The sequence below is a fragment of the Acomys minous genome, assembly GCF_964271855.1.
Source record: "Acomys minous genome assembly, chromosome: 12".
Lineage (NCBI taxonomy): Eukaryota > Metazoa > Chordata > Mammalia > Rodentia > Muridae > Acomys > Acomys minous.
In genome coordinates this window covers 21,577,774-21,605,495 of record NC_140493.1, presented here as the reverse complement: position 1 = coordinate 21,605,495, position 27,722 = coordinate 21,577,774, and the positions used below count along the sequence as shown (strand labels likewise).

General features: G+C 42.5%; 1 protein-coding gene across 6 annotated transcripts in view; it reads left to right on the top strand.

The window, feature by feature from the left end:
* TNRC6B (trinucleotide repeat containing adaptor 6B) overlaps positions 1-27,722 on the top strand; it is a 243,235-nt gene that overhangs the window by 46,269 nt on the left and 169,244 nt on the right. For 3 of the 6 annotated variants that reach the window (XM_084748326.1, XM_084748327.1, XM_084748322.1), the window contains exons 1-3: positions 845-919; positions 10,350-10,441; positions 12,529-12,619. Coding sequence is in view for 5 of the 6 variants with exons in the window: in XM_084748327.1 (XP_084604453.1) it covers positions 12,575-12,619 (45 nt within the window). In the remaining variant the exon portion in view is untranslated. Of the gene's footprint in view, positions 1-844; positions 920-10,349; positions 10,442-12,528; positions 12,620-27,722 lie in introns of those variants that run through there. The other 3 variants (XM_084748323.1, XM_084748330.1, XM_084748324.1) reach the window with 2 other exon arrangements.

Below are 27,722 nucleotides of genomic sequence, written 5' to 3'. Positions count from 1 at the left end.
AGGTTCACATACCTGCGGGTCTAGGATGGACGCCTAGGATGTAGTCAGAGGTTATGCTGGTTTAGTAAAGTGGCAGCTGTAGGGTCTTTTCCAAGATCCATGACCTCACTAGCTCCAGGTAGTTGGCTAAGTTTCTGGTACCGGGCATGACTTTCCCTCTTGTTGAACAGGCCTTAAGATAATTAGAAGGCTGTTGGTTACCACCAAGGCCTGCATGTCACTGTTGAACCCTTGGGGTTATTATGCTATGCTGGTCATTGTTGTGGTTCATGTGGGGAGGTACTAGGGCCAGTGAGATGCTCAGCACAGAGGGTGCTCGCCTAACAGCCTGAGTTTAATCTGGAACCTACATCAAGATGAGGAAAGAGCTGACCTCTGAAAGCTGTCCTCTTAAACTCTGCATGAACACTGTTGCATGCTTTCACTCATTCACATGAATACACCACACACACAACATTAATAAGAAAAAAATCAATTTGTTGAAAAAGAAAGGAGTAAAGATTGGATACAGATTTTAATGTCATTTCAGAAGCTATTCCATTTTCATGTGTGGCTAGGATGGACCCCAGGGCAAGTGCTGTACCAGGGAGCTTCATCCCAAGTCCTCACTCCACATTTTCTATTATGACCTGGTTTATTAAATAGGTGTTTGGCACCTTGTGTTATCTGTGCATTTTATTCATATTGCATTTAACTTTAGAAGAACCCTTGAGTATGTTTGCGGAGTTAGGCCACTGGCCCGTGAACTCTGAATTAAAGAGTAGACTCAGACAACACTGCCTACTCTGCTGCTTCCTTGGGCATCTTATGCTGTCTGTATGGCTCATTGTGATTTTTTTTTCAGGGTTTTGGCTTTTTGCACTGAATGTAACCTAGACTGGTTGTCTCAGGCTTGTGTTGCCGCAGGATACTGTCAGAGGTAAGTTTTCATCATCAGCAGTGAATCAGGAGTCTTCATTTTAAAAAGAAGGAAAGTGTATGGGAGGGCTTCTTCCTTGCATTTCTTTAAAACATTATTTAGAGGTTAGAAAGATGGTTCACTGCTGAAGAACACTGGCTGCTCTTTCAGAAGACCTGGCTTTGACTCCTTGCACCCACACAGTGGCTCACAACTGTCTGTAGCTCTAGTTACAGGAGACCTGATGCCCTCTTCTGATCTCCTCTGGCACCAGGCACACATGTGATTCACAGATGAGCATGTAAGCAAACATAGATAAACAAGCATTTTTAAGTGCTTGGATTAAAGATGTGCACTGCCACATTTGACAATTTATTTTTATTTCATGTGTATGAGTGTTTTTACCTGCATATATGTCTGTGCACATGTACATAGTTCCTGCGGAGGGTATTGAATCCTCTGGAACTGGAATTACAGATGGTTATTAGCTCTGTAAGAGCAACAAATGCTATTAACTAAGCCTCCTCTCCGGCCCCAGATTTTCTGCATTCTTTTAGAAAGGCAAAATATGGCCCATAATAGCAGCTTTTTGTATTCTGGCTTTAGTTGCTTCCTTTAAAATACACTGGTATTGAAACTGGGAAGATAGCTCAGTTGTAGTGTTTGCCTATACTGCCTGATGCCTGGGTTCAGTCCCCACACCACACATAAACACACTCACAAAGTGCACTGGCATTCATGTTGATGCTGACGTTAGGTGCCTCATCCTGTGATGAGAAGTTAGTTATTAGGTTAAGCAATTGCAGGTCTAAGTAGACAGTCCTCACTGCTCCAGCCCACATTTGCTTTCTAAAAGAGAGTTAATGTCACTCTGCTGAATCTGCTCCTGTGGCATCTTGGGGCCTGTTGACCTCTTTAAACCTGAATTTCAGTCTTTGAGTCTGCGTTTTTGTTTTTAGTAGGGAATCCCTATGTTTAAATCTTAAGTCCTCACTGTGAGTTCGAAGCCAGCCTGGTCTACAATGCAAGTTCGGGACAGCCAAGGCTACTCAGAGAAACCCTTTCTTGAAAAACTGGGGTGGTAGGGGTGGGGTGGGGATGGGGGGGAGTCTTTTTGGTTTGTTTGGTTGGTTTGGTTTGGTTTGGTTCTGGTTTTCAGGCAGTGTTTCTCTGTGTAGCCTTGGCTGTCCTTGGATTTGCTCTGTAGACCAGGCTGGCCTTGTGCTCAGAGTGATCCACCTGCCTCTGCCTCCCAAGCGCTGGGATTAAAGGTGTGCGCTACCATGCCCCGGCTGGAGGGGCAAGTCTTAAATTCTCTTATTCTGTGGTGCTGGCATCAACCCAGGGCTTTGCACGTGCCTGACAAGCTCCTTACCCCTAACTTTGCCTGTATCCTTTTGTAAGACCTTTTTTGTTCCCTAGATAAACAGTGCTCTGTTGTGGTTTTGTGGCTTTGTTGCTGCTTTTTTCTTCTTTAGAAGAGGGAGGAGACACTCTGCTGCTTTACCTCTTGTCCTTTCTTCCTGGTTCCTCTGCAGGATCTTCCTCATCCAAATTGGAAAGGCCCTGCTGTTATCGTACTAGTCACCCCCCATTGTTTTACACTAATGTTACTGAGCATCCACAGCTTTGTCTATAAACCCTTGAGACTTCTTAAAAACTTTGAAGGTTTGTTTTTTAACAGATATATAAAAATAGGAAAAGCATACACACTTAAGGGGGGCACGTGCACTGTTTTGACTCATATAGACATTGTGTAGTGTTTAAGTCAGGGCTAGCAAACCTGTCCACACCAACAGTTCTCATTGTTATGATAAAAACATGGGACCTAGCTTTTGCTTTTTAGATTCATTTTTATCTTTAGTTACATGTGGGAGGGTCATGTTAGGTAAGTGCAGGCACTCCAAGAGGACTGAGGCAAGTGCTGGAGTTACAAGTACTTGTGAGCTGCAGATGGGAGTTGGGAACTTCCGTCTTCTGCAAGAGCAGTATGCACGCTTAACTTCTGACCATCTTTGGAGCCCCGTTTAGCTTTTTACAACACACAGTGTGTTGTCATCATCTGCAGTTACCCTGCTGCACAATAGCATATCAGAGCTAGGAAACAATGTTTTAAAACTTTATTTTATTCTGTAAGAACAGGTGTCTTGCTTGCAAATATGTCATGTATGTGCCTTGTGTCCACAGCGCCCAGAAGAGGGTATCTAGTTTTGATCCTCCACATAGATGCTCTTAATTGCTGGGCTCTATCTCGAGCACAGTATACTGGATTTTAAATAAAAAGCACTTCAGGTAGTTAATTCAATCATTTCTACGTAGAAACTCACTGAATACCTGTCAAATGGCAGGTGCACAGTTTTTGCTGTTTTTAAGTGTTTTATTTGTTTGTTTTTCAAGACAGAGTTTCTCTGGGCAGCCTGGTTGTCCTGGAACTCCGTGTGTGTGTGTGTGTGTGTGTGTGTGTGTGTGTGTGTGTGTGTGTGTGTGTGTGTGTGTCTCTCTCTCTCTCTCTCTCTCTCTCTCTCTCTCTCTCTCTCTCCCTCTCTCTCTCTCTCTCATCTACCTGCCTCTGCCTCCCTGAGCGCTAGGATCACAGGCATGTACCGCCATGCCTGACTGAGGTGCATAATTTTAAGTAGACCAAGTACAGAGATTAACAAGCTCTAATACCTGGTATTAAGGGTTCAGGAACATCCTTGCTACATAGAGAATCTCTGTGAGCAAATAAATCCAGAAAGGTGTTAAGTTTCATAACAGAATTCACACAGGCCCCACTGAGGAAAACTCCAGCAGATTTGTGTTGTTTTGTTGTTTTTGTTTTTGTTTTCTGAAACAGGGTTTCCCTGTGTAGCTCTAGCTGTCCTGAAGCTCACTGTGTAGACCAGGCTGGCCTCGAACTCAGAGATTGATCCACTTGCCTCTGCCCTCCGAGGGCTGGGATTAAAGGTGTATACCACCATCACCCTGCTCATATTTGCCTGTTTTTCCAGAAGACATCCACAGAATGCATGGTATTACTTACATAGTAACTAACAGTTACTGAGTTGTTGTCCTGTGTGTGTTGAGCACAGTGCCAGGTCAAGACGAGCCATCATTTAAATGTATGATAAAATAGTGGAATGTTCTGCTGAAACCAGTCAAACAAACACCACATGCCAGCTTTAGCACACGCCTTTAATCCCAGCACTCGGGAGGCAGAGGCAAGTGGATCTCTGTGAGTTCGAGGCCAGCCTGGTCTACAAAGTAAGTCCAGGTCTGTTACACAGAGAAATCCTGTCTTCAAAAACCAAAAACCAAAAACCAAAAACCACCGCACATCTCAGGACAGCTTTGCCACCTCTGGCTACCCTTTCCAGTGAATTTTTGTATTGGCTTTTTCATCACTTTTCTAGTACTGACATTTCACACCTTTCATTAATCCCCAGATGACACATCCTTCGTTCACTCTGTACTTAAGTATTGCCTATTTTATTATTTTTTGTCAAAATGATAGTAAAACTGACCTGGATCCTTAAGAATGATTGTAAGCCACATTTTGATGCATGTACGTCATCAAAGTTTGCAGCCAGATTTTTTTCTAAAGATTTGTTTTCATTTTTAATGATGTGTGTGTATGCGTTTGTATGCGTGCGGGCCAGTGTGTGGGCATGTGCATGTGAGTACAGGTGCCCTTAGAAGCCAAAGATGTAGGATTGCTTACAGCTTGATTATAGGTTTTGTGAGCCACCCAGTTCTGGTGCTAGGAGTCAAACTCAGTTTCTCTACAAGAGAAGTATGTATTCTTAACCATGGAGGCATTTCTCCAGCCCAGTATGTGGATTTTTTAGGGGCGGGGTTTGTTTGGATTCTGGGGGTTGAGCCCAGAGACTAGGAACTACTGAGCACACACCTTACTTTTGAGCTATAACCCCAGCTAGGCAGGACTTAAAAGAAAATACTTGTTTTTGTTTGTTTATTTGGTTGGTTTTGGTTTTTGAGGCAGTAGCCCTAGGTGCCCTAGAACTAGCTATGTGGACGAGGCTGGCCGCGAACTTACAGAAGTTCCCCTGCCTCTGCCCACTGAGCACTGGGATTAAAGGTGCACACTACCATACCTGACTAAAGGAAACACATTTAAAACTACTAAAATTAATCCCAAAGGAACAACAAAAGTTGAATGAAGATAAAGGGCAAAGAGGAAAAGAGGTTACAGATGATTTACGGTACATAGGTACGCTAGTGCAAGTCAGTGAAGAGGTGTAGAAATAAAATTAGATGGCTGTTAGAAGGAAAGGACATGAATAAATGCAAGGGGTTTCTAATTGGGTATTGTTAGCTTTCTGTCACCATGCAAATGCACAAGGTAATTAACATACAAAGAACAAGATTTGTTTTGATTCAGCGTTTTTTCAATGTATAAGCCTCCGGCTTCTGAGTCAGGCAGTATATTGTGGCAATAGCTTGTATCAGAACAGAACTGTTTACCTTGTGCTAATAAAAGAAGGAAGAGGCCAGCATCTCTCACTCTACTCCAAGAGCTTGTTCTTAGAGACCCAAAGATTCCTAGGCCCTAACACCTTCCAGGTCAGTCTCTGGGGACCAGGCTCCTATTACATGGACCCTGGGAGTATGAAAGATCCAGACTGTAACAGGTGTGACCTGGGGATGTGCAGAGAGGCACTAGCATGTTATACGGAGAGAAGAGAGAAGCTTGTCTGAGTGATGTGTGCAGAAAAGGACATATATGGAAGAGACAAGGCTAGTGAAGAGTTTGGGAAGTAAAGGTTTGTGGCCAGTGCTAAGGAAATGGATTGTGATGAAGAGGACCCAATAAATAGCACTCTCCCTACCAAGTCCTCAGCTGATAGGCGTAGGACATAGGAATGAGACAAGTAGTGATCAAAGTTTCCCTCCCTTAACGAATGCAATTGGCTTTAGAGAGCTGGCTTATATCTGAGGGCAACTGGTCCTGTTATTCTGAACTCTAGACTTCATAGGTATATTGGGGTGGCAGCCCTAGTCTGAAGTAAGCCTGCCTTTTAGAAGAGTGGGCAACATGGGGCTGGAGAGATGGCTCAGTGGTTAAGAGCACTGTTTGCTCTTTCTGAGGTCCTGAGTTCAATTTCTGGCAACAACACGGTGGCTCACAACCATCTATACTGGGATCTTATGCCCTCTTCTGGCATGCAGGTGTACATGTAAATAGAGCACTCATATACATAATAAATAGATAAATAAATCTTTAAAAAGAAGAGGAGGAAGAGGAGGAGGAGGAGGAGGAGGCAGTGGCACCAGAGTAGAGTGGGAATCTGCGAGGTGAAGGAGCAGCAGAGGGGCTGGATTGTGCGCGCCCAGGTTGAGCTTCTTCTAAATACACTAGTCAGATTAGCACTTCTCCCTGACACTATGATTCAAGGATTTACACCCCTAATATTAAAACATTGATACTGTATTGTGCGAAAAGAAGCCTCGGTAGTGTTGGGGAAGGGGTCTTCTTTCTTAGGGTGTGCCCTTTGGTCTCTCAGTGCACTGGTCTTAACCCGGCTATGCCCAGGCCCTTCCTTCCTTTCTTACATGTACTAGGTACAGTTAAAAAAACTCTTAATTTCCATTTTCTCTTTGAAACACCTACGTATGTCTAGCACAGTCAATTTAAACCTAGAACTTTACTGGCTTTGTAATGCATGTGCTGTTTGAAGTTCTGCTGCTTTGTAGCTTATAGATAGCTAATAGATAACTGCCCCACTCTCTGATGTGTGAAAGGCCTGTCTGAAGGAAGTCTCCTCTCCACCATCTAACCTTTGCCTCAGCCATGCTGATAGGAAAAGCTGGGCAGGAGAATTCAAGGTCAAGTAGCAATCTCTGTACCCTGGAGCCACCCAAGCCTGCTAATGCCCTGTTGTCTTTGCTGAGACCAGCACAGCTGGCATTTGCTTGCTAGACCAGAGTGGTCAGTGTATGCTGAGGCTACCTGCACAGCTGACATTTAGTGTACATGAGCTTTCAGTGCCAACCACTGTGACAAGCTGTGGTTTATTCTTGGTGAGACCTGAAAACCCCTAAGCTTTTGCTAAGGCTTCTGAGTCTAATGCATGCAGCCTTGTCTCTATAGAAACAGCTACTTACCTAACGACGAAGTTGCCATAACTACAGTCACTGCTGAGGTCAAAATGCTGGATGGCCTATAGTTTGTAAGGCTCAGTAGCTAAAAGCTAGTGTACAGCTATAAACACTCACTTGGCCTAATGTACAAGAAAACACTTTGTCCCTCACTAAAGCCCAGCTTGCAACAGAAGCCTCAAAATGTAAAGTGCCCTAAAATGTCATTTTATGTTGTCTTATTCAAGATTTTAGTCTCAGGGCTGGGAAGTTAGTTGGCTCAGTGGTTAGAAACATTTGTTGTTTTTGCAGAGGACCCAGGTTTGATTTTTAGTACTCACATTGCAATTTAAAATCATCTGTAACTCCAGTCTCAGTGGACCTGATGCCCTCTCCTGACCTCTGAGGACGTCAGACAAAAAATAAACAAAAAACAAACAAATAAAAAGCCAACCACATTTCAGTTCAAGTACACCAGAGGTTAGTGTTGTTGAGGCACAAGAAAGGCTCTGACCTTCTCCCGATGGAAAATGAGATAAAAGAGGACATCATCAAGGGGCCATGATGATGCTTCTATTACTAAACCTATATACAGAGCAATGGGTTTCTAGCACTAGACTCCACAGACTTGCTAGATGTGTGGTGTGTGCTTATAGTCCCAGCACTTGGAAGATGAAGACAAGAGGATCAGGAGGATCAGGAGTTCAAGACCAGACTCGGCTTCCTGGGCAGCTTGAAGAGGAAAGTGTTGAGTGCCCCATGGCTTGTCTTCCTGAGCTCCCAGGCAAGCTGCTGTACATGCTCTGGGGCAGGGAGCAGCTAGAAGTGAAGTTGCAGAAGGATGAAGAAGCCCTTCTCTCCAAGTGCACAGTCACCGGTAAAGGGCCAGTAGCTGAGAGTGTGAGCCTATAGGAAAGCAGGAATTCAGAGTATTATGTGCCAGGTGCAAATGTATTGCCAGTAATCCTCAGAAAAATGGTTCTTCCCAAGGTTCCTTAGGGGTACCGAGCCAGAAAAGAGCACCAGTTTTCTCAAGGTCACACATAAATAAGCATTAGTGTTTGCGTCTGTGGTTATAGCTACAGCTGTCTCTGCAGGCTTGTCACTGCTCTGTGCTCCTTCATGCTTAGTAACGGTAAGATCGCCTGCTGTTGCCAGCTGCTGGGTGGTTCAGTGTCCTTTGTTGGTCGGCTTTAACCATTTTTACGCTAACAAGGAGACGTCAGACTTAATTGGGCCGTGATGAATGGGTAAGAGCTTGTGAAGAGATAATGGGTTAAGAAGTGAATATAGAGACAGAAGTTGAGGTTAAAACCTTGAAGGTAGGGATAGAAGGGCAGAAGACAGATGAGTGTCCTCTGGGGACAGGAAAGAGGAATCATTGAAGGGGAAGAGCAGTGGCTGACAGATAAGGGGTATCTGATAGACACAAATAAGTCAGGCTAGAACAAGATGTTTAAAAACAAAAAAAGAGGACTAAGTAGGAGAATCCAAAAAGGGGAAGCTGGTAGATCTGTAGCTGAAGAAGTTAACCTGGTGAGGACAAGTGCCAGATCAGCCACCGCTGGTCTCCCTGTCAGAGAGCCTCACGTGGCTATCAGTGGCCAGCCGATAAAAGAGGCCAGAAATGGGCTATAGAGCTGGCTCAGCGGTTAAAAGCATTTGTTCTTGCAGAGGACCCAGGTTTGCTTTCCAGGACCCACATGGTGGTTCACAACCATTTATAACCCCATTTCCAGGGGATACAGCAGGCAAACAAGTGGTACATAATACATGCATTCAGGCAAAACATTATACACATAAAGTAAAATAAAGTATTTTTAAAAAAATAACAAGGTGAAGATAATACCTCCTAGATGGGGCTGGAGAGACATCTCAGCAGCCAGTACCATTTGTTGCTCTTTACAGAGGACCAGGGGTCAGTGCTCAGCAACCACATGGCAGCTGACAACTGTCTGTAACTAAGTCGAGGGAATTTGATAGACTCCTTTGGCTTCCTTGGGCACCAGGCACACACATGGCACATAGACATAGGGAAGCAAAGTACCCACACATATAAAATGTTTTTTAAAAGAGAGGCCAGGGATTGAGCCCCTTGTGGAGGAAGCAGGGATCTAGAGGCCTTTGAAGAGTAACAGCATCACCTGGGAGCCGCAGAAACCTGGGAGCAGGAAGAAGATCTGAGATGTGCTGGTGATACATGGTCCATGAATGCAATCTTCCCTTTAACCAAGAGGGATACGCTTTGCATATGAAGCACCTTGTGTAGAGCATCTTTCTGGATAGGTTATTACATTTCTCTAGTATTGTTTTTTTTTTTTCCCCTCTCCCTCATCCTCTCTTTCTTTTGCTTTTGCTTTTGAGGCAGGGCCTCACTCTGTCTCTCAGGTTGGCTTCAAATTTAGAACATCCTCCTGCCTCAGTCTTTCAAATATTGGATTGTAGGTATGCACACCATATTTTATTGGGTACTGGAGATTGAACTCAGGGCCTCAAAAATGCTATGCAAGCACTGTGCCAACTGAGCTGCATCCCTAGCCCCACTGACTTAAATTTCATAGAAAGAACAATTCTGTTTATGTGTAATTGCCATAAAAAGTGAAGGGCATGATAATTCCAGGAACCTTGTTTCACTTGTGAGCACAGAGGGCCTGAGTGAATAGAAATTGGCAGCTACTATTATGACAATTTTACATTTATCATTACCTAGATATACATTTGTTCTTTAAAACCTTGTAAGTGAGAACAGTAGATATTTTGATATCCCCTTGCCATGTAACCAATGTGGAAATGTAGAAGTCTTTTCTTGGCCTCCGGTCTTCTGGCTTGGCTATGTAGAGAGGGCTGCACCAGAGCAAATTTCCGGGCCTGGGTACATTCCTAAAGGGTTTCTCTGCACATAAGCATGCACTAAGGGAATCTTTTTAGCTGTTGCATAGTGGTCACTGTGCTAGTCAGTTGTGTGATGTTCATCCATAAAGATAATGGTCATGGGCACTTTGGTGGTGGTCAGTCATAGTAGTCATTGTGTTGTTTAGCTGTAGTGTCCACTGTGACCGTTAGTCATGGTGGACACTGGTGGTCACTATCATGGGCATAGTGGTGGTCAGCTGCAGTGTTCATTCTGAAGATCAATCATAGTGGTCACTGTGGTGGTCACTTATAGTGTTCACTGTGATTGTCCATGTGATGGTTTGAAAGAAAACAGCCCCCGTTGACTAATATGGAGTGACATTATTAGAGGTGTCCGCTTTGTCCAAGTAAGTATGGCCTTGTTGGAGGAAGTGGGTCACTGAGGGGTGGTCTTTGAAGCCTCAGAAGCTCAAGCCAGGCCCAGTGGCTCACTGCCTCTTCCTGCTGCCTGTGGCTCCAGATACAGAACTCTCAGCTTCCTCTCCAGCACCATGTCTGCCTGCATGCCACCATGCTTTCCGTCCTGATGACAATGGACTGAACCTTCGAACTGTAAGCCAGCCTCAGTTAAATGTTTTTCTTTATAAGAGCTGCCGTGGTGCTGGGTGGTGGTGGCACATGCCTTTAATCCTAGCACTGGGGAGGCAGAGGCAAGCAGATCTCTATGAGTTCGAGGCCAGCCTGGTCTACAAATTGAATCCAGGACAGCCATGGCTACACAGAGAAACCCTGTCTCCAAAAACAAAAAACAAAACAAAACAAAGAATTGGCATGGTCATGGTGTCATAATATCTCGTCATAGCAATAAAACCCAACTAAGATAGTCAGCCATGATGGTAATTACTGTGGCCACTGTGGTATTTATTGTAGTGTTCACTGTTGTGGTCAGTTACAGTGGTGATTATTGGTGTGGTCAACTGTAGTGGTCACTGTCAAAACTGTGGTGGTCAGCTGTAGTGTTCACTGTGTTGATCATTGATGTGGTCAGATAGTGGGCATTGCTGTGCTCATCAGTTGTAGTGGTCACTTGTAGTGTCCATTGTGATGGTCACTTGTAGTATCCACTGAGGTGGTCACTCATAGTGATTCCTTTCTGATGGTTTGACTATTTATTTCTTAATACTTACTTTTAAAAAGTCATTAAAATATAAGATAGGCCAGATTTTAAGACAAATATTGTATTCATTCTTTCATTTGGGAAATGTAGGTTAAAAAAAAAACCTGACTATATAAGAGGAAGAATGGGACCAGGATGAATGATAGTTTTGAGGAAAATTACAAAAATAAAAAGTGTCAAAAGGAAACTTTTAAAAATTACTTTTGAAAGGCTTGAGCAAATGACTCAGTAGTTAAGAGCACTTACTGCTCTTACAGGGACCCAGGCTCCGTTCCCAGCATTTGTGTAGCAGTTCATAAGTTAATGAATAACTCTAGTTCCAGGAGGCCAGACCCACTCTTCTGAGCTCGGTAAGCAATAGGCACACATGTGGTGCATAGACATGCATGCAGGCAAACACTCGTGCACAAAAAAGTAGATAAAGAAAATGTCACTAAGAATACTAGGTTGGAAAGTTTAACGCTATGGTTTTGTTTTTTCAGTGCTGGTCATAAAATCCAGGGCAAATTGTGCATGCCATACAAGTGCTCTCTACGTACCAGTAGTTAGCCCAGAACTCACTGTGTAAACCAGGCTTACTTCAGAAATTCATCAGATCCACCTGTATCTGTCTTCCAAGTGCTGGGATTAAAGGTGTATACCACCATGCCCAGCGCTGTCTTTTTTGTTTTTTGTTTGTTTGTTTGTTTGTTTGTTTTTGTTTGTTTTTTTGAGACAGAGTTTCTTTATGTAGCCTTGGCTGTCCTGGACTCACTTTGTAGACCAGGCTGGTGTTAAACTCACAGAGATCCACCTGCCTCTGTCTCCCAAGTGCTGGGATTAAAGGCGAGTGCCATCACACCCGGCTTTAACAGACTTCTTGATGCATACTCTTTAAATATTTTTTTATACTTACTGATTGTATGCATACACTGCATGGTATGTGCATGGAACCATTGGGTTTCAGGAATTGAATCGTAAGTTGCCAGGCTTGGCACCAGTGGCACTGGTCTCTATTCTTAGAGGAAATATTACCACTTTTATTGTATTATTCTATAAATAGCCAACTTCTGTAAAAATAATGAACTGACATTTAGGTTTTTAGGCATCTTTTCTTTAAAAAGTATACTTAGTGATTAGAGTACATCAGTTACAAAGACCAAGGATGTTGAACATAGCTATGAGCCCAAGAAACGCAGCCAATTCCTGTAGCATAGCCTAATACCCAGGAGGCGAGACTCGCTGTGATATCACACTTTTATTCATTGGCATCCTTTCTGGAAGATATCTGCTGTAAGAGTCCCTTATCACCTTTCCCAAAAGCCAAACAAATAGGTCAAGAGGTGGAAAGCTATTAACACCCCAGTGCCTTGGACCTTCCCAGCTGCCCTCTCTTTTCTCAGGTGCCTTACCGTACATGTATGCACACTGAGCGGTACACCTAATTAAGGTCATTGTTTCACAGCATCCAGGGTCTATGCACTTGAAAAAGCAGACTTTTGCCTTGAAGTCCTTATGCGTGTTTTTTCTGTTTGCTTTCCAGGCAGTGTTTGTGTGTGTCTGCAGAGTTTTGCACAGAGGCTGTTCCCATGCAAACCAATGAGGGAGAAGTAGAGGAAGAAAGCGGCTCTCAGGTCAGTACTGACTCAGTGGAGGGGCAGCTGCAGCAGACACTGAGCAGCAATGGCAGTGGGTGGGCAGAGCGGGTATTCTGTTGTAGGTGAATTTAGAAAGTAGATTGATGAGATCTTTCTTCTCAGTATGCATCTTCATTGTGCTACATGATAATTTAACAGTAACCTTTACTGAGTTGAGAGAGAGAGAGAGAGAGAGAGAGAGAGAGAGAGAGAGAGAGAGAGAGAGAGAATGAATATGAATGAATGTGGTGTGTGTGTGTGTGTGTGTGTTACTGTGGATTAAACCCAAGGCCTGGCTCATGCTAGGCAAGTGCTTTAATTCTGAGATATACTCATATCCCTTTTAAAATTTTTATTTTGAGACAGGGTCAAGCTAAATCACCTAGGCTGTCCATGGACTTATTTGGCAGCCCAGCAAGCCTTGAATTTGTGATCCTAAAGCCTCAGCCTCCTAAGGCTGGGTAAAGGTTGTGATTAAGTTGTATATACTTGTGAAAATTTGAAACAAACCAAAAGTATATAATATAAATTTTGTTTTGTGGTATGGAAGGAAACACTGGCTTTCTTGGTTTTCAGTTACTTAATAGTGTATTAGTTCAAAATCAGTTAGACTAAAAATAAGAGAACACAGGTGGGCACAGTGACACATGCTTTTAATCTGCTTAGGATGCTGAGACAGGAGGATTGCCTTGTATTTGAGGCTAGCTTGGGCTATTCAGTGAATAGTAAGCCATCTAGGCCTACAAAGCAAGTCCTTGCAACAAACAAGAGAAATTGGATTTTAACTTCACCAGCATCAAACATTTTATCTCCCTGCCTTGCTTTTATATATAAAATCTTAATTTGTAATGATTATTGATTAATCCCAATCACAGGTTTGGCTTATCATAATATTATGTTAATTGGGTTGAGAGATGGCTCAGAGATTAAGAACACTGACTGCTCTTCCAGAGGTCCTGAGTTCAATTCCAGCAACCACATGGTGGCTCACAACCATCTATAATGTGATTTAATGCCCTCTTCTGTCATGCAGGTGTACATGTAGGCAGAACACTGTATATGTAATAAATAAATAAATCTTTAAAAATATGTTAATTGATGGATACTTGTGAATAGAAAGCAGATTTTGAGGATAAGTGAGCATTTTCTGTAAAATGTGGTTTTCAACTAAGTCTATTTCTTTATTCAATAATAACTTTTTAGTGTTTTACCTGCACGTATATATGTGCGCCCCTAGTGTACCTGGTATATAAGCAGGTCAGGAGAGGGTGTAGGGCCTCCTGGCTGGAGTTAAGGATGGTTACAAACCACCTTGTGGATGTTGGGAAGCAATCCTGAGTTCTCTGCAAGAGCAGTGAGTGCTCTTAACCACTGAGCCTGCTCTCTAGCCTCAATAAATACTTCTTAACCATATTATAAGGTGGTATATCAGAGAGTGGTTATTCTCAAGATGGCCACATTTTCACAAGAGACAAATAAAAAGATTAATTATAAACCACTGTAAGTACTGTAAAGAAACGAAACTAAAGCATAGGTTAAAAGGTGACAAGGAAGAAGAGCTTAGACTGGAGGCAGGCCTCTGAGACAGGTCTTAGCTAAAGGACCAGTAGACCAGCTACGTGAAAAGTGAGAAGAGCAGTGTTCTAGACAGAAGTGGCTGCAGAGGCCCCCAGCCTGTTCCTGGAACTACCAGATGCCCAGGTGGCCCAGTGTGATAGCAGATTAGAGAAGAGTGTAGAGACTGTGCTCCTCAAAGGTCACATGTGGACCTAGTCTCTGAACTGGGCAGCTGTCTACAGCTGTTCCCTTTGGGAGGAGCATGATGGATGAGTGTTTGAGAGGTCAGCCTAACCACCTGGAGACTGCTAGGAGAGGGCTGGGAACCCTGATTTGCAGCTGTCAGGGGAGAGGGAAACCCACATTCCTGTGGTCATATTTGAGACAAGGAAAGACAGATTTGAGGTGTGTTTTAAAGTGATTTCACCCTCAGAGGGTTTGAGGTCCTTTTGCATCATAAATCAAGTGGGCTGGAGAGATGGCTCTTCTAAAGGACCCAGGTTCAATTCCCAGCACCCATGTAGCAGCTCACAACTGTCTGTAACTCAGGTTTCAAGGGATCTAACACACACACATGCACACCAGTGCACATAAATTAAATTATTAATAAAAACAAAAGAGAGCTGGGCGTGGTGGCGTATGCCTTTAATCCCAGCACTCGGGAGGCAGAGGCAGGTGGATCGCTGTGAGTTCGAGGCCAGCCTGGTCTACAAAGTGAATCCAGGACAGCCAAAGCTACGCAGAGAAACCCTGTCTCGAAAAAACAAACAAAACAAAACAAAACAAAACCAAAAGAAACAAAAGAGGGGGACTTCCAGAGAAAGGGAGATGGCTCAGTTGGCAGAGTCCTTGCCATGAAAACACAAGGACCCAAGATTAGACTCCCAGCACCACATAAAGAGTGGTGTCCACCTGTCATCTTGGCTGGGAAGTCTAGAATCCAGGAGGATCCTGGAGCTCAGTAGTTCAGTAGCCAACTGGCCTTGCTGCATTGGTGAGCTTTGTGTTCAGTGAGAAGACTCTGTCTCATGTGACCTGTGCATGTGCGTGACATGCACCTTTGAGGTGCTGGGATTATTGGCACATTTGGTTTATGTGATACTGGAGATCAAGAACTTCCTTCATGCTAAGCACGAACACTACAAATTAAGCTACATCTCCAGTCCTAGATATATCTGTTTTTTAAACAGCAATAAAAGCTAGTGTTGTGGTTTACACCTGTAATCTCAGTATCTGGGGGTGAGGTAGGATTGTGAGTTTGAGGCCAGCCTGGACAGCATAGAAGTTCCACATGAGTCTCAACCACATAACAAGACCTTGCTTCAGAACACAAACAGCAGCATAGGGTAGTCACTGTGGAAGATCCCGCCTGTAGTTCTAGCACTGACGACATTGGTTACTCGAGCCCACATCCTATTAGATCAACAACAAATGACTTGTTAAAAGGAAAACACATGACAAAACCTATGAGAGGTGATGGAGATGCTCTGTTTATAGGGCTATAACTTACAATGATAATAAAAATACAGATCTATTTTATCCAATAAAATTGTAAAGTAATAGCTATTGAATATGGTGACAAATGAGTTGAGGTCTAGATGAGACAAATAGCAGACTATGGACACCTGTTGAAGCTTGAGGATGGCCATGTAGAGGTTCGTCTGTGTTACTGTGTATATACATAAAATTCCTGTAATAAAACTTTCTAAAAGCTTTATACATTTTTCTTTGTATGTTCGGTTGTTTTTGTTTCTTGAGACAGGGTCTTTCTATGTCGTCCTGGCTGTCCTGGAACCTGCTTTATAAATCAGGCTGGCTTCAAACTCATAGAGATCCATCTGCCTCTGGGATTACAGATGTGCATCACCATGCCCAGCTTTTTTTTTTAAATCCCAGCACTTGGGAGGCAGAGGCAGGAGGATCTCTTTGAGTTCCAAGTCAGCCTGGTCTACAAAGTAAGTCCAGGACATCCAAAGCTACACAGAGAAACCTTGTCTCAAAAGAAAAGAAAAGACTGGAGAAGGCTGTGCTTGTTTAAGAAAAGAGGGGAACAATGAGTAGAAGGAACAGAGTAGAAATATGAAGGGAGCACAGACTTGTAAGCTTGATGGAAGCTAGGAATCAGTGTGCCATGCTATCTGAACTCAGGCCAGATCCTGCTCCTACTTGGTAGGGGTGATGGGTTGGGGGAAGCAGATCGAGTTTATTACTATTATTACTATTATTAGTAGTAGTAGTAGTATTTAGTAGTAAGAAGTAGTAATGGTGGTGTCGGTGTCGTCGTCGTCGTCGTCTTGGAAATTGAACCACTGATCTAGAGAGTACAGTGCATAATTGAGGACTTCAAATAATAAGATTTCTTATTGATGGGAAAGGTTTGGATTTGAAATTATGGAGTAGACGTTAAGAATATTAAATGTGAATATGCTGGCCACTACATTGACAAGATACCAAGAGAGTGTGCAGATCGAAAACAATGATGATTGACGGTGGCCTGGGAAGGGACAGCTTCTTGGAGCATGAAGAGTCCCTAGAATGGTGTAGAATTTTCTAGGCCTTTTCCCAAGAGAGATGCTTATGTTCAGAGAGGTTAGATATTTATTATATATTTGTTCAGAGTTGGGAACTGTAGGTTCTGACTCTTTGAGTTTAGGAAGTTTTTTTTTCTCTGCCAAAAAGAGATGAAACAGACAGTAGCTACCAGAAGCCCATAGTAGGTAAATCATAAATAATTCTTAAATTATGTAAAACTGTTCTTTCCATTATTGTTTGCTGTCCTACTTTTTAATTTTAAAAGTTATTATTATTATTTATATGATTGTGTGTGGACATACATGGCACAGTACACTTATGGAGGCAGAGCACAACTTTATGTAGTCTACTTTTTTATTTTCTTCAAGACAGGGTTTCTCAGTTTGTAGCCCTGACTTTCCTGGACTTGCTTTGTAGACCAGGCTGGCCTCAAACTCACAGAGATCCACCTGCTTCTGCCTCCTGAGTGCTAGGATTAAAGGCATGTGCCACCATACACACACACACACACGCGCACACACACACACACACACACACACACACACACACACACTTGCACACATACTTGCTTTTTTCTTTTGCTATTTAAATTCACTGTGCTATTTAAATTGACTATGCAGTTCAGGCTGGCCTAGAACTCAGTTCTTCTGCGTCAGCCTCCAAATGATAGAATTATAGGTACAAACTGCACTTGTCTCTTTGCTTATTTTTACTTTTATCTTTTTTTCACCACCTTCCTCCTCTTCTAGTTCTCTGTTAATTTAGCAAATATTTATTGCTCACTGCTGTGTGTCAGGAACTGTCCTGGGTGCTGACACACACAGCGCTGTCCATTGAATTGTAATTTGTTTTTTAGTGCATTAAGTGCTTTAAGTGCAAACAAGGAGAATGTCAGTTGCACATTAGTTTATGACTACTGCCTACTTTTACCCCGAATGGTAACTGGAATGCAGTTTTATGTGGCTAACAACACAGCCTTGTAATTTTAGTGAATTTAGTTGTTTTAGTGAAAGTGTCTATTATAAATACTAAAGGCATACTCAACAACAGAGTTGTCATAGTAAAACTCTAGAAGCCTCTAAATATTCCTTTCAGAGGTATAGTGACTATCTCTTATATTTTTCCCAAGGACCATTTCTTAGTGAATTTCCCTGCTGTGTACAAGAAAGAACACTGAATACATTTAATACAGTTACCATGAGTCAGTCTTTTGTTCCACACTTGCAGAGGTTGAGAATGAGAATTATGTTCTGTAAAGTCGTTAATGGCACATCAGAAAATGTAAAGGTAGGAGGTATGCACTTGATTCCTTTCCCTCAGAGGCTCATGTGACCTACTTCATTTGACTACATTTCATCTGTCATAGTGGTTCTCACTCATCAAAAGTTACAGTCTTTCTTCTAGTGCCTTGCCTAGCTATTACAGAGTGGAACTGTGTATTAACAGATGTTTAGCTCTGCTATAGATCTTCTGACATATCTTGGACCTTAGCTATTAGGCATATCCTCCCTTTCTTTTATTGAGATATTATGAAAAATGATATACTTTCATAGGCATCTAGTTACTAAGTTTAAAAAGCACTTATTGGGCACTTACTATTTATTGTATTCTAGCTATAGGTGTGCCAAGTTGTGGCAGGGTTAGTGTTTGCATCCTGGAAACTTGAGTCTCCCTGAGAGTCTTCCATGGGCTGTGGCACTGTTATTAAATGTGGATCTCAGCCGGGCATGGTGGTGCACGCCTTTAATCCCAGCACTCAGGAGGCAGAGGCAGACGGATCACTGTGAGTTCGAGGCCAGCCTGGTCTACAAAGTGAGTCCAGGACAGCCAAGGCTACTCAGAGAGACCCTGTCTCGAAAAACCAAAAATAAATAAATAAATAAATAAATAAAAATAAAAAAAAATAAATATGGATCTCCTTGAAAGCATTGACTTCTTCCTGGAAGGAAGCTCCATAGTGAAGAGGGAACACGTGGACTGGGCTTTGGAGGAAGAATAAAAGGGCTCTGTTGTACTGGCTTGTGTGGAGGTGGGTTGAGGCAGAAGAGTGTTACAAGTAAATGGAGCTGTGTGATACATAGATAGTAACTATGACAGAAGATGCTCAATAGTTTTGAATGTATTTCAGATAGCCTACTATGTGTTGAACTCACACTGACATTTACTAAATCAGTCCAGAGCACAAGAATCCTAAGTGATTTCTGTGGCTACTCCATTCTAAGGGATGTGGATAGTGACTTCCCATCCCTTGAATGTGGCTTCACAACCACCCGAGGACCAAGTTCAACATTATCAGTGATGCCATGTTTCCATTATGTGCCCTGGAGGTAGTGTGAAGTAGCACTTTTTCCTTAAACCTTACTCAAGAAAATACCAGAATGATCCTGTTGTAAGGGTGGTCTACAAAATATCTGACAACAGTTATCAAGGAAAATAAAAATGTCTGAGAATCAGCCAAGAGGAGCCTAAGGAGACACACGGCTACAGGCAGTGTGCGATGCTAAGAGGGATCCAGCAACATGTGTAAATACTAATGAGATCTCAGTGGAATATGCACTTTAGTAAATGATAATGTGTCATTATGGCTCTTTAATTGTGATAAATGGACCAGGTTAGGACCAGCCAGGATGACGATGAGCATAGACTGGGTTCAGAGTACATACAGAAATGTTCTATCTTTGCAACTTTCTTGTAACTCTGAATTTGTTCTTTTAAAAAAAAAATGAAGTTTCTTTACTCCATATTTTAAGACTCTAGGACAAGATCCTTATGCTGTCTTTAGTACTTGGTGGTTGGCTGAGCTCAGTAGAGCAGTTCTGCTCCAGTGTTGTACTGGCTGCCTGTGCAGTCAACTGGATACCCAGTTGTCCAGAAACATCCAGAACAACTCATTGCATGGCTGGCAGCCAGTGTCAGCTGGCAGCTGGGAGCTCAGCTTGAGGCTGTTGACTAAGCATGGAGGTGCATCTCTATGTGACCTTTCTACCAGCCTTAGGATGGCTGGGCTCCACCAGGGTATGTTCCAAGAATGCAGAAGCCATGGGTATCTTAAGGCCCAGCCGCAGAAGTCCTCCATGTTCTGTCAAATTAAACTAAGTCGCAGAACAACTCCAGATTTAAAGGGCAAGGGCACAATTACTGCTTCTCAGTGAGAAGATTGGCAAAACACACAAAGCTGTCTTTAGTCTACCACACAGTGATTAAAGTGCTCAATGCCAGGTTGAAGAAGAGGGGTGACAAGAGACTGGATTATTTCAGACTGCAGAGTTTCCAGAATAGGCAGTAGGTGATGAAAAGGAAAAGGAAATCCTCGCTTCACTCTGTTTGCTCTAACTAGTCTTGATGGAGGAGATAGACTAAAATATTTGTATCTTGACCTTTATGTTTCCAAAGAAAGAATCTGAGTCCCACATGGTAGTACTCAGACTGAGACAGGAGAGTTGTAAATTCAAGATCAACCTGGGTAACAGAGGAAGACTTTCAGAAAAGCAGGGAGGAAGTGAGAATAACCGCCTAGCCTGTATGTCAGTTTCCTTAGGGTCTTGAGCTTTCAGTGTAGACCAGGATGGCCTTGAACCACCTGTCTGCATGCTGGAATTAAAGATTTATGTTTCCATGCCTAGCTTCTCCTTTATGTTTCTTATGAAGAACAAACTATTATAATCATTTTCAACTTTGTAGCTATTTTTTTCTAAATCATATTTTTCTCCATCTCTCATACTAGGGATTGGCAGCCTGGGCTTCCTGCGTTCCAGACAAGTTCTTTACCACTGAGTTATGTCCCAGACCTCTTCTACTTTCTGTTTTGAGACAATCTCACAGTTACCCAGGCAGGCCTTCAATTTGCAGTCCTCTTCCCTCAGTGGCTCTTCTCCTTCAGCCTCCCAGGTGCACCATCACAGGCCTGTGCCACCAGGCCCGATCTCCATTTTGTATTTAAGTTTAGTGTAATTTAAGTTTATATTCTACATGAGTTGGTGTTAGCTTAGTTTTGTCAAAACTGTATTTGTAGTTTAGAATGTTAATTTCTGTGAGTGAAGTCTAAAGTGAGTATAGTGAAAATCACCATAGCATTAAGTAGTTGTCTGTGATAGTATCTCTGTATTTTTTGTTCAAACATTTATAATAAAACCATAAAAATAAAACTAAAAGTTACAGCTATAGATTTAAGTCGCTGAGCATCTCACTATTTACCAGTTACTAAAAGCAATTATTCTCATGTGTGGTGGCACACACCTTTAATCTCAGTGCTTGGGAGGCAAAGGCAGGTGGATCTCTGTGAATTCAAGGTCTGTATAGTGAGTTTCAGATCAGCCAGGGCTACATAGTGAGACTGACTCTCAAAAAGAGAGAGAGAGCGAGGGAGAGAGAGAGAGGGAGGGAGGACGAAAGACAACCAGATATGGTGACACGCGTTTAGAACCCCAGCATTTGGCAAGTAGAAGCAGGAGGGGCTTTTGTTCAAAAGTTATTCTTGTCTATATAGTGATCTCAGGCCAGCCTGGGTTGCATGAGACCCTCTTACAAAATAAAAATATTGACTGAATGAAGCCTACATATTCGCTATAATGTTTTTTTATCATTATCAATATTAACAAGTAAATTTAGTCTTTCTACAGGGAATACAGTGATCCTTTGATTTGCTTATCATTAATGACAGTTAAACAAGATGATTTGGACATGAATACAAGCTAGCATTTATCTTTTACAAAGTTCAGATACCTTAGTAAAAATGTCCTGCTTTTTTTTTTTATAAGTTTTGGTATCTCTACCTTAGACTGAGTCTGCATTAACAAGTTATAATAAGGCTTCATGGGTCTTGATATCAGGTGATAATGGTGGGTCTGAAGAGTTAGGGAACTCACAGAAACATGTGCAGGAGTGGAATGGGAGTGGCTGAGACAGTCATGGGAAGGAGGGTGGCTTGGATGGTAAGGAGTAGTAGAGAGGATGAATTTGTTATAGCTGTTGTTACCAGTTCTGCGAGTGAGCCCAGGCCTTCTGAGGCCAGTCAAGTGGCTGCCACTGTAGCCCTATCCTGTTTTGTTTTGTTTTTTTAAACTGAGTATGGGTGGGTTGTGATTTTGAAATATTGAGGTGCCTAAAGGCACCCCAGAGGAAATATTTGCTAGGCATTTGGGGCTTCAGTAGAGATAAGAGACAGAAACAAAGAACATAGGGGGAGGGAAGCGGGGCAATAACCTGCGGTGTTTGGGGCATTCCCGGCCTGCAGGGACAGATGGAGCCAGCGTAGTCCTACAGGGAGTAGTTTAGACTGCATCAAACCCTGGTATAAGCAAGAATTACCTCTGGTGTCTTTCTTTACTTTTTCAAACAGCTTTATTGAAGTCTTATTTCATAAGCCATTAAATTCATCCATTTGTTGGGGCCATAGTTAGTGGTAAAGCATGTATTTAGCATTTGTAAAGAAAGCCCCGAGTTCAGTTCTCACTGCATTGCTATGTTCACGAATTATACAGCACTTTCTAGTTTCATTTCTCTCGCTGTGATAAAGACATTCTAGCTTACAATTCCAGTTCACTGTCCATCATTGAGGGAAGTCAAGGCGGGATGCTGAAAGTGGGCTTGCTCGTTATTCCATATAGAATTGCTTCTAACCAAGGAACTCACTGCAAAGCCAAAGAAGCCAGGCAACTGTGGAGGATGCTGCTGGCTGGCAGTCTGGCAGACAGGTTTATGCTCAGATAGCTTTCTTTCAGGACCTCCTACCTCAGTTAACAATCAAGACAAGTCTCCCACAGACAGACTCAGAGACAAATCTGGTGTAGGCATTTCCTCAATTAAGAGTCTCTTCCCAGGATATGTGTGAAGTGACAGTTAAAATTAACCTGGACATTAAGTAGTACATTCTAAAAAGAAAAAAAAAACACAGTGAAAAACAAAACAAAACAAAACTAACCAAGACCAATATTTAGTACAATTTCAGAACATTTTCACTAGCCATTACTTCTCATTCGTTTCCTCTGGCCTCAGGCATCCATTAGTCAACTTCCTGCCTATATGCTATTGTGAGTTCTGGGTATTTTATATACATAAACTCAATTTTGTGTGTGTGAAACTTTTTTCACTTGGTATAATGTTTTAGTAATCCTACATATTATGGTATATTACTAGTATTGTATCCCTTTTTTGCTTGAATAAGTCACACACACAAAATAATGTATTAGTCAGATGATAGACATTTGGGTTATTCCCCCTTTTTTACTGTTATAAATAATGTTGCAGTGAAATTTGTGTATAAGCTTTTATGTAAACATATTTTTCTCTTAATTATATATCTAGAAGTAGAATTATTAGCTATATGGCTTATATTTAGCCTTTTTAGGAACTGCCAAACTATCTTCTAAATTGGTTATACCATTTTATATTCCACTATGAATGTGAGTGTTTATAATTTTGATTTGCACTTCAAATACATGTGTGAGTATGTGTATACACATGCATGCCACAGGACATGTGTAGAGGTCAGAGAACAACCTCCAGGGTCAGTCTCTGACTGCTAAGTGAGAACTACTCACTGTTGCTTACCACTGAGAATGTCAGCTTTGCTGACCAACACACTTCGAGGGAATCTCTCATCTCCGCCTTTTGCTTTGCAGTAGGCATGCTGGGACTACAGCAGGTTTACCTGGGTTCCACACTCTAGTCCTCATGTTTGGTCTGCACATGCTTTAACCATTCAGCCATGCAGCTCCATGCATTTTTTTTGTTTGTTTGTTTGTTTGTTTGTTTGTTTTTGATTTTTGGTTTTTTTTCTTTTTCTTTTTTTTTTTTCCGAGACAGGGTTTCTCTGTGTTAGCCTAGGCTGTGTCCTGGACTCACTTTGTAGACCAGGCTGGCCTCAAACTCACAGCGATCCACCTGCCTCTGCCTCCCGAATGCTGGGATTAAAGGCATGCACCACCACGCCCGGCTGCATGCTTTTTTTTTTTTTTTTAAATGAAGGTGAATGGGTTCATCCTGGACTTAGCAGAAATATGATTTTAAGAGTTAGGATCCTGCAATCAATTTTCTTTATAAGCATCCCATATGAGTACCATGCAGGTTATAGGTAAATTGCAGCTGACCTAGAGAAACAGTCAATGGAAGAAGAGCCAGTGAGTTTGTTGTTATGACTTCCTGGGGAGATGTGAGCAAACATCTGTTTACCACAGATAGGGCACTAGCAACAGACCAAGTAAATGTTCCCACTCAAGTCTTGCTTGGTGAGCCTTTGAGTTTATTGAGGTTTACAAGAGCATAGGTGACTCACTGGCCCCTGCATCACCAAAAAGAAAGCCTGGGTGCCAGCTCATGAAACCTGCATCCCTGGAGCTCCCTCTGCAGCTTGCAGGTAGCCTGTATGTGAGAGTGGCTTCTTCAGTAGTTTTCACTTACTTGATCTTGGGAAAGGGCCTCTTGGCTCTTGGATGTTCCAGGAGCTCAGGGTTAACTTCCTTTATTTCCTATGCATTAGAAGTTTTCCTTCTCTCTCTAAGAATTTTCAAAGTGATCTTTTTTTAATAGCTATTTCACTGAAATTTGTGGTTCTTGTCTAAATTTGATTCTTGGGCTGGGGCATAGCTTGGGGATAGAACATGGGTTAAGTATAAACAAGGCCTTTTGGGTTTATTACTGAATGAAAAAAAGAACTAGAAAGGAAAGGAAAGGACACGATCACTCGTAGGTGTGGTGGAAGAAAGTTTATTACAGATAAAAGGGAGAGCATAGGCAGAGGCAGGGACATCTGGGAGAGTCCAGAGTGGATGTGACCAGACAGAGCTGGGGTATGTGAGGAGAGGGAGAAGATGGAAGAGCGAAGAAAGGGGACTAAGGTGGAGTAGCCAGGAGGCCAAAGGTACTAAAAGGGTAGGTAATCAAAATGGCAGCCTGGTCTGTTTTGATATGTTAAATGGCACATTTGTCTGTTTTGAAACTTAACAATTTCGCAGCACTGTCTTAGTCACTGTTCTTTTGCTGTGAGGAGACACCATGACAAAGTCAACTCTTAAAAAAAAAAAGCAGTAATTGAGGGCTTGCTTACAATTTTGTAGGTTATTCCATTATCATGCTGGAAAGCATGGCAGCACACGTAGCACTGAGGAGCTAGCTGAGAATATCACATCCTGATCTGCAGGCAGAAAGAGAGAGAGAGAGACGGAGACAGAGACAGACAGAGACAGAGAAAGCAGGGAGAGACAGGGAGACAGACAGACACTGCCACCCTCATTGGCTTCCTCCAACAAGGCCATACCTCCTAATCCTTCTAATCTTTTCAAAAGTACCACTCCCAGGTAATTAGCATTTAAATATGAGCCTATGGGGTCTGTTCTCAGTCAAACCACCACAGTAATGCGTTGTCTAAGAAGTTAGACACATTGTCCAACACGCTGCTTTTGTGCTGCTGGCCTTGTTCCTCTTGTAGTTGTACTGTTGATTCACTGAACTGATGTATAAGACTTCACAATGGAAAAAATTACCAAAAGGCTAACGTGATGTAGTAAGAGAAAAGAAAGCAAAATGTGGTGGTTTGTACCTATAATCCCAGGATTCAAGAAGCTGAGGCAGGAGGGTAGTGAGTTTGAAGTTAGCCTGAGCAGCATAGTAAAACCATTTCTCAATAACAAAAACAGGAGAGGGAAGAGTGCGAGAACAACTAGGTAGCCATGTGTAAGTGCCTGGGCTTTCGGTTATATACCTTACATAAAACTTAATTTGAGGTGGTCCATAGCTCTGAATATGAGGGTCAAAAGTATAAAACCTTTGGAAGACACATAGAACATGTCTTCATGGCCCTGTGAAGGTTATGGAAGTTTCTTAGTAGGTTGTAAAAAGCAGCAGGACAGTTTTTAAATTGGATTTCATTAATTTTTCAACTTTCATGGTGGTATGGGCCTCTAATTGCAGCATTTGGGAGATAAATGTAGAACTTTAAAACTTTCTATTTAAACATGTCTCGTGTCAGGGCCCTGGAGTGGGTGAGCCAGGTCAGTAATCCTCTTTGCCTCCTTTTCCATGTGGCTGGTTCTCCAAATCTCCTTTCTCTCTTTTTCACCAGTATTTACCTGTTTGATTGGCTTAGTGAGGACTGGCAGCCGAGCCTCACCCAGTAGGGCTGTCACGGCAGTCCCTAGCCCTGGTAGTTGTATTGTACCTAACCCTTCCAGTAACAATAGGACCCATGAGAAAATAAGATTTGGAAAGGAAGAGAATGAATGTTGTTTCCCACTTGAGATTTGAGGTGCTCTATACTATCCGTATAGTACATGGCTGAAAGACAGGATGGTTCAGAACGCAGGACAGAACTTGGAATCATCCAAATGTAATAGTTGAATTAGTAAAATTAGATTAAATCTGTAGCAGAATGTAGAGAGAGAAGTTCAGGGACAGATGCTGGGAGAAGTGTTTGCTTAGGAAATATGGAAACAAGAAACAGAATCCAGTCAGCATAGCTTTATCAGATCTCTTATTTGTGCCAGGCCTCCATTGTAGAAGACATTCAGCGTGTCTGGCTCAGGTATTTGCATTGTTGGTGCGGAGCCAGACAGCAAAATACATGAACAAATAAGAGGTCCTTCTGGGTAGTGATGTGTGCTACTCACGAGAATGACTGAATATGGAAGATGCTTCAGCTCCAGGGACACTCTGCTCAAAGAGATGGCACCCAAGTGGGTGTCTAAACAATGGCAAGAAGCTTTCATGTAACAGGAGTGTAAGAGGCATTCTGAGTCCCACGAATCCACAGGCCCCAATATTGGGTAAGGGAGAGAACAGGAAATAAAATGGAAATCTATATGAGAGGTCAAGATACAAAAGAACTTCAGAAGGGTGGTGGTGGCTACTCTGTTAAATGGCAGTAGAACTCAGGGAGTAACTCACTAGGGAGAGCTCCACTCAGGGGTTTGCGTTTTAAGAAAACTAAGCATAGCCAGGTGTGCCTATAATCCAAGTGCTCAGGGAGGCAGGAGCAGGTGGGTCTCTGTGGGTTTGAGGCTAACCTGGTCTAAAAAGCTAGTCCAGGGCAGCTAGAGCTACACAGAAGGATCCTATCTTGAAAAAACCGGAAAGGGGGTGCGGGGGGGGGTGGAGAGGGAGAGAGAGCGAGAACTAAGTATAGTGGAAAATTGCAGAAGGTTTTAGAAAAACAGCAGGTACCCTCAAACAGAATTTAGAGTGACATGCAGCTTCCATGTGGCAACTGTGGGAGCACACAGCTCACTCTGCTGCTTCTAGAGGGGAAAACTTTACAATAAAGAAAATTGAATTCTACCATCCCATGGGATTCAGCTGCATGTGTTATTTCCTTACTAATAGCACTGTTTGAAATGAGTATCAACTTAAGGAAAAATCATGACTCAGGTTGGGAGGATAGAAAGCAAAGGGGGATCAGGATTGAGAAGGAGGTATTACTTGATATTTTAAGACATGTATGTAAGAACCAGGGTGTAGCTAAATGATAGAGCACTTGCCTAGCATTGTAGAAATCACTTAATCAGGCAATCAGTCAGCTTCACTGCATATTTAAATAACTTAAAAAATCAAGTTACTGAGCCGGGCATGGTGGCACACACCTTTAATCCCAGCACTCGGGAGGCAGAGGCAGGCAGATCTTTGTGAGTTCAAGGCCAGCCTGGTCTACAAAGCGAGTTCAGGACAGCCAAGGCTACACAGAAACCCTGTCTCAGGAAAAAAAAAAGTTACTTGTAAGAAATGGAAATACTGGCTGAGTTTACTCTTAAAAATTTAGGCAGTTAAAAGCAGGTATGGGGCCTTGAGAGATGGCTCAGCAGAGGATTGGCATTTGATTCCTAGCACTATGGCAGCTCACAGCTGACTAACTTCTGTTTCAGAGGCTCTGACATCCTTCTCTGGCCTCTACAGACACTGCATCATGTTATACTGTACATGCAGGCAAAACACTCATACACATAAAATAAAAATAAATAAATCTTTAAAGAAAAAAGGAAAAATCAAGCTAGAGAGATGGCTCAGTGGTTAAAAGCACCTCTTC